Raw genomic sequence first — 7601 nt, forward strand, 5'->3', positions numbered from 1 at the left:
ATGCCTAATGTTCTTTTATCTGTCTGGGGATTTAATTTGACTGATCATTTGTTTGGTCAGGTTTTGGTGTTAAGAAATCAGATCAAGTTTCATACATAGTGTTCAGTGTTTCACATCAATCTGTGTTGAAGGATCAAAATCCAGGTACAGGTCCTCTTGCAAATGGTTACAAGATGATGATGATTATCCTTGAATCATAAAAACCAAAAACAGATAGTGTTGAAGTCACTTAAGATGTTCTCTTTTATTCATCTAATTAGGATAGTGTTGTAGTCGATGTAAGGAAGACAAAGTGCCTACTTGTACATGCAGCATTTGGGCCCATGAATGCAAAGCTGGATAGAGATAAGGATCATAACAACGTGTGCTAATGTCTATAAATTGTTTATTTTCTATTCTTTAGGCAAGATCTCCTTCCATTTATGACTTGTTATACATTTACTGTCTTACTAGATCAGTTTTAATTTGGTGACCAGCCTGTCTTACTAGATCAGTTTAATATCATTGGTTTAATCAAATCTTAAGGGCAATCGATAACTTTGTAATGCTCTTGGTACTAATTGTTGATCCACAAGAATCTGCCCCTTGGTCAGATAAACAATTTTTTTATGGGTAGCCACAGATAAAAATTTCTTTTGTACTCTTGAACCATCTCTTTTGCATTTAGTATTTTGTGGTATTTTTGTTTCTTTAATATGCATTACATTGTATGTTTCCCATGGCCAAAAGCTGTTTTTGGTTGCATCTATTGGTCTATATCCTGTGCCTGGCCACAGTTTCTCTAATAGTAAACTGAAAGAATAGAAGCAGTTATTTATAATGAGAGTAATTATTTAGTTTTTATTGCTTATTATCTGTGACTATATTCGTTAAATTCTAATGCAGGTGCGCTTGATAGGATATTGCATCGAGGGTTCTTTGTTTCTCGTATATGAGTTCATTGAGAATGGCAATTTAAGCTGACATTTGCGTGGTTCAGGTGAGAGAACATTAGTACACAACTGTGCCATAAAGTTCTTTCTAACAAACAATTGAACACCTCTAACTGCTTGTAGATCATTCAATTATTGGTTGTGAATTGTGATTACTTTCCTCTGCTTTCAGGGAAGGATCTGCTTCCATGGTTTACCATGGTTCAAATCGCCCTTGATTCAGGAAGAGATCTTGAATATATCCATGAGCATATTGTTCCTGTCTATATCCATCGTGATATTAAATCAGCAAAAATTTTGATTGACAAGAACCATCATGGAAAGGTTGTGACTTGTGACAATCCCTCTTGTTAAGATACAAACATTTTAAAAATTGTTTATCTTAACCGGAAAAAAATTTGTCTTATAGGTCTCAGATTTTGGATTAGCCAAGTTTACTGAAGTTGGAAATTCATTGAAAACACGTCTAGTGGGTACATTTGGATACATGCCCCCCAGAGTAAGTTTCTGTTGGTTTATTTCTTTATTTTTGTTTTCACTCAATTACAACAACAACAAACTCAGCCTTTTGTTATCAGTCAATTCTTCAAACTAATTGTCATTAGGGGAAAAAAAAAAAAAGAGGTAATACAAACTCCTTTTGCATACATTTATATTTCATAAAATGCTTCAACCTAGAAAAAGCGTTTCTACTGTATATTTGTTCTGGATTTTAGTATGCTGGCTACATGTATTGAACTGTAGGATGCTACTCTAATGTTTTGGGTGGATGAAAGAACAGTTGCCAGTGAAATTCTTTATAATAGATGCGGAATTAACTGTCATTGAAAATAGACTTCTCACAAGACATGAGAGTTGATGTTTTACTGTTTTTTCTTACTTGGGATATAGATCATGGATATAGAGGCATGATTTGGTTTCACACAATGCAATGAATAAAATAACACTGCAGGACATAAATTTCACCATTTGTACGAGTCTTTAGCTCAAACAGGTAGAGCACTTGGGAAATCCCCAAGAAATGGTGGTTCGAATCCATCAAGATTCATTAATTGTTATTAAGTTTAATTTTTTTACCCACTTTGGTTATGGGATATAGATCAAATCTATAAAGAAAGAATAAAAAAAATTGGGGCAAATTGTTTCTCCAAAAAACTCATTGAAAAAGAAATTAGGGCAAATTGTTTCTCCAAAAAACTCATTGATGCCCAATATGTTTTCTATTTGTTTGGGGAATAGTTCTCTCCAAATATCAGGATTTGAAATGTTGGGTTTTTTTTTTTTTTTTTTTCAAGTACAAGATCCATCTTTCTGCCTGAAATTTAGATTAATTGGAGTAAATTAATTGAAATGAAATTTATTTTTATTTATTGATTTTTACCCTAAAGATCTACTTGATTGTATCATAATGTATATGTACATTTTCTTGTCTTAAGGTGGCATGAGATCTTGGAATATATTTGATTCATTTGGGAAGGATTTATTTGATCTAGCAAAGCTTGTATTTGTTCACTAGCACTGCCTTCTCAATGTAGACACTTGACTTTGTAGGAAAGTTTTCATTGGTTTATCTTATGAAAGGAAAGCATTTCATAAGATTGTATTCAATATCATAGAGAAGGCAACATCAATTCCATTCAAGTCAAGGCATTTGACCAATAAATTTTTTGACATGCTAGCTTATGTGACAAGGAGTGGGGTGAGAACACTTAACTTACAATGCCTTCCCAACAAAATTTAGTTGGTGCTTAATTTTAATAAAATCATAGATGAGGCAACTTAAGATCCATTCCAATCAACATTTAGATCAGCTCCCCCAAATGACACGTCGACACTTAAAATATATGGCCAAAAAACTCCAACAAACTATGTCAAGTTGTTTGTAATAAAAGTCCATTTGTGTTTACAATTAAAAAAAAATAATAATAATGTGGATAATAGAGGAGGCATCATATGATCCACTATGGCAATTGTTTTCAAGTCTTCTTGAAAAGAAGTGTCAAGCGTAACAAGCCAATTTGAAATATGGATGGTAAAGTAATTGCACGATGAAGAATCACTGTCTTAGTGGCAATTGTTGTCTCATGCATGCTTTGATAATGTTCTTTCACTTTTTTTCTCATTTCGATTTGACTGGTTGTTGGGACCAATGAACCTATTGATGATAAAAGAGTCAATGTATTTTAATATATAAATGGATCTTTGGTCAGATTTACTCTTTCATAAAATATTCCAATTTCTTCACTTTTTTCCCTTTTTTGGAGAAGATTTTTTGTTTTTTAAATATTACCAAGTTAGTAGAGAATGCATCATAGTGTCCACTCGGGTTGGCATTTAGACAGTTCCCTTAGTCAACATATCAATACATATGACAATTAAAAAAATAATAATAAATAAATAAATATTTATTTAAGAATTTCCTTTAAAAAAATCATTAACCCTAGTTATAGTCTTTATTTTTTTGCGACAATAGAGAAGGCATTGTAAGATCCATTAAAATCGGCATTTGGACCAGTTTCTTTAGTCGACACACATTGGCAATCAACCAACGAAATTACAATCCTATTCTTTGATGCACTATAATCCTTGAAGGAGACCCCTGAGCTATAACTCCTGTGTACAACTTGCAACACCACAATTCATAGATGCTATAATAAAGGTTGTGTCATGAAATAACATTGAAGCCCAACACGCATCCCCAAAATGCAAGTCCCAACTCCCATGATGGATACTCATTGTTTACCACTTCCTTGAAGTCCTTGATAATGTAACAAAGACATGATTCACAACATGATCGTAGAAGGCATTTTAGTACATTTTTTTTTCCTCGCTAAGAATCAGCAAATGGATTTCATTAAATCAAATGAATGACAGAATATAGGCAAAATTACTATTGAGCTATTGATCCACCTTCGACACGGCCATCAGCAGAACAAAAGCTCAAACAAAAAGACTATTTACATCAGAAAGCACAAAAGATGGAGCTTCTTCCCAAACTTCAGATGTTCTTGAAAATGCCCCATGCTTAGCCAATTTGTCAGCCACTGCATTGACCTCTCTGTAACTATGTGAAATGATCCATGAGATATTATCCAAATACTGCTTAAGGAATAACCACTTCTGCTCAAAACACAAAAACATCTAAGATCAAAGTCATTATTCCAAATGGATCAGGCTTAACACTAGAAAACACAACTCTATTATGCAATAACCACACAAAATAGAAAGTGATTACAAAAACAAATATAGCACTTTTGAATTCAGCTTTAGAGAAAGAGATATTCAACGTAAAGGATAGAACCAGATGCAAAAAAAGAAGAAGAACCAGAGACAAATTGGAAACACAAGCTAACAACAATGAAAATAAGATGACTGCAAATTCTCACTCACAAGAGATACATATAGGAAGAGAGATCAATTCATGCAATATAAGCATGGAATAAACACACACACACAGAGGGATGAATTCACCAAGAAAAAAAGAGAGAGAATCAATTCAAGCAATTTAGATTGTTGGATTGCTTCTCTCTCCTCTGTTCTATTCGGCTCTAAATCAAAGAGAGAATCAATTGTGAAACACAAAGAGAAGTGTGCCTATATGGATCATTAATTAACAAAACTACAGGGACAATTTACAAACCTATGCAAACAAGGGAGTCTGAAAATGGGTCTGGGTGTGGCAGAGTAACTATCAAATTGATCTTAGGTTTCAAATTTTAATAAAACAAACAATAGATCTAAACATATATGCATGTGCTATACCCAAACTAACAAGGAACCAGAGAAGCTTAAAGCAGAAATGTAGAGTTGTAATAATTATACTGTTTCCAGAAATTACTCAAAATATTGGAAGAACCATACGAAATAATATGGAACCAAAATTCTCAAACCCATTAGATGTTTCACTTGGAGAAGGCAAAGGCAGAAAGAGAGAGGGAGAAAGATGGAAAGGCAAAGCATACCTATGTTTATGAAGGTGAGGGTGAACAACTGTCAGAGCCTTTAGGGATGAACATCTTGGCCAAATGGGGGGTTTGGTATTTTAGATTTGGGTGGACAAATGACTACAGAGCCAATCCGACCATTAACAAAGGGAGCTAGGGCATGCCCTAAGTTTACACGTTCTGCAATCAAGAATCTCCACCAAATGGGGGTTTTCAATAGTTTCAAAAAACAAGCTTTCGATCACCACCTGGAGGGAGGGGATAGGGACTCGTTTGGGGGAAGAAATAGGAGTTTCAAAGAATAATATAGGCAGGTCAAGGATTCAGGGGTTTCAATGTAGGAGGAAATTAGAAGAAATGGTAAGGATATATGTAGGGAAGGAAAAGGAAATCGAGGTTCCTTGCTTTTCTATTTTTTCAAGATACGCCATATCTTATTGGGAAAAAAATACGTAAGTTATGATGTTATATAAATAGTATAAATAAATCAACAACTAGGATTTATGTGTTTAGATCCTACAGTCTAAAATATACTCTTCAAAAGATTCCTAAGTGGGGTCTCCAACCAGAAAACCCCAACCCATTAATAAATAAATTGTTTTTTTATTTGCGTAAAGACTACTAGACTGGTAAAATTATGGTAAATTAATAAACAAAATTTTATTTTTCTCAATGTATAATCCTAAGATGATTATTATTGATCCTTCCAGCAAATCCTATGTTCCTCGCAAGCATTGTACGGCTCACAAAAAACTTTCACATTGACTGGCCGACGACCATTAATGGTAAAGTGAGGATCTATCTTTTTTAGAGCGACACAACACAATCTCACCCAAAAATAGAATAAAATGCATGTTCTTCATTAACTAGCACATTTGCATAATAGAATTGCGGGTTTAATGTGTGGATCTAATTGGATCTCAAAGTTTTTCTCTCATCTATCAGATTTTAACCCAATTCGATTTTGTCAAAGGAAAAAGCTTTTTCTCATCATGGAAGAAAAACTACTCCCACCTAGGGTCATAAAATGTTCTATCCTAGGTACTAAAATTGATTACCAAAAACAAATAAGATACTAAAATATCGAATTCTCATTTGGATTATTATAATTATAAATAAATAAATAGAAAAGACCATATAAGAGCATGTTGGATCCAATAATGAAAATTTCCTTACCACCTTTCAAGTGGCAAAAATCTCAAGAACGATGATCTATTTCCATATGAGGGCATGTTGGAATCCTGGCGGGCCTCTTGGCTTGCACCTTGAACTGCCTATTTGAGAAATTAGTCAGGCTAAGTTGGACTTGATAATGCTCGGTTGATTTCTGGGATTTAACCGTGCTAATCGGGCCTTGGTCGAGCTTTAATTGTCTTAGTTTTTAGAAAATTTAATATATTTATTAAATCATCAATAATTTGAAAAAATAATTTGCACGTACTTACATTATATATATATATATATATATTATTGGGAGAGGTATTGGAAAGCTAGCAGGACACTTTGGTATCATGTGTGCTAGCGATATTTTAACCGTAGGATTTGAGAGAACCGTTAGATTGAGAGAAAAGGTCCAAAGCCTCAATCCACCCCTGTCACACTTTATCACCCTCAATAACCATGCCGGAATGCTGCCCGACCATTGCTCTCAGGTTTTTTTTTTTTTTTTTGGTTGTTTCTCTCTCTCTCTCTCTCCAGCACGAATGTCTCTCTCTCTATCTCAAACCCTCTTTTTTTAGAGCTTTCTTTCTTTCTTTCTAGGCAACGGTTGCATCTCTCTCTTTTTTTTCTGGTTTTTGCTATTACTCTTTCCCCCTGAGCTTTTTTCTTCCTGGACAGCGGCAGCAGCTACACTCCTCTCTTTTGTATGGATATGCACCGCCATGATTCGTGGATTGGAGATCTCATTTTGGACATGGTGATAATACTCATTGGGTTAATGTTCAACATGGCAATGCATCAATTGAGCTCAAACCATATACTAAGCACGTGGTAACATAGGCTAAGGGGGAGAATGTTAGCTGATGTGGCCTATGCCACATCAGCATATGGGGTAAAAGACTTGTACACGTGGAAAACTCTAACTCCCCACTTAAGGTAGTGGAGATATGTGTTTGAAATTTAAAATGTAACCGCAAGCGTATGGATCAGTGTAGCTACGGGTCGAACACAGGGAGAGCAGCCACTTTATTTTTTATTTCTTTTAATAATGCGAAAGTGAACTGATTAATAGTTGTGATCTAATTCTAATTACCGTCCTAAACATATGTATCTAAAATAACGTCCTAACAATTTGTCATCTAAGAATTTAAAGACGCAAGCCATGCAATTAAAATTAAATAAATAAATAATTGAAAAGACACAACCCACGCAATTAAAAAAAAAATAATAATAAATAAAGGAAAAAAATGCTGAAATAAAAATAAAGTAAAAGAAAGGGGATAAAACTAGAGAGAGACTCACAAGTAGGTTTCTCTACTTAGCCCGAGGGATGCATCATAATATGAGCTTCCCTACTTTACCAGAGAGTCACTCTTACAAGGGTTACTCTACTTGACTTTAGGAAAAGAGAGACAATTAAAATAAAAGCAATAAATTGATGGTTCTATGGCTAAGAGGGGCAAAACCAACACATACACTAGCCATGAACCTTGGGGGAAAGGGATAGCAATAATGTAACGACTGAAAATAAAAATCCTAAATTAAGAAAGAAAGGGTAGTCAGA

General features: G+C 34.3%; 1 protein-coding gene across 1 annotated transcript; it reads left to right on the forward strand.

Moving 5' to 3' along the window:
* On the forward strand, positions 1 to 1844 carry LOC122089027 (lysM domain receptor-like kinase 3). Its single transcript, XM_042658441.1, has 6 exons — positions 1 to 60; positions 261 to 362; positions 886 to 949; positions 1105 to 1256; positions 1342 to 1431; positions 1824 to 1844. Exons 1-6 carry the CDS (start codon positions 1 to 3, stop codon positions 1842 to 1844), a joined length of 489 nt encoding a protein of 162 aa, XP_042514375.1.
* Positions 1845 to 7601: the final 5757 nt, after the last annotated feature.

The sequence above is a fragment of the Macadamia integrifolia genome, chromosome 9 (assembly GCF_013358625.1).
Source record: "Macadamia integrifolia cultivar HAES 741 chromosome 9, SCU_Mint_v3, whole genome shotgun sequence".
Taxonomy (NCBI): Eukaryota; Viridiplantae; Streptophyta; class Magnoliopsida; order Proteales; family Proteaceae; genus Macadamia; species Macadamia integrifolia.

Excerpts from the sequence above, each read along its gene's own strand:
- LOC122089027 (XM_042658441.1), top strand. The coding sequence starts at position 1 with ATGCCTAATGTTCTTTTATCTGTCTGGGGATTTAATTTGACTGATCAT. Across the intron at positions 363-885 it reads GAGATAAGGATCATAACAAC|GTGCGCTTGATAGGATATTG; the intron begins GTGTGCTAATGT and ends ATTCTAATGCAG. Across the intron at positions 1,257-1,341 it reads ACAAGAACCATCATGGAAAG|GTCTCAGATTTTGGATTAGC; the intron begins GTTGTGACTTGT and ends TTTGTCTTATAG.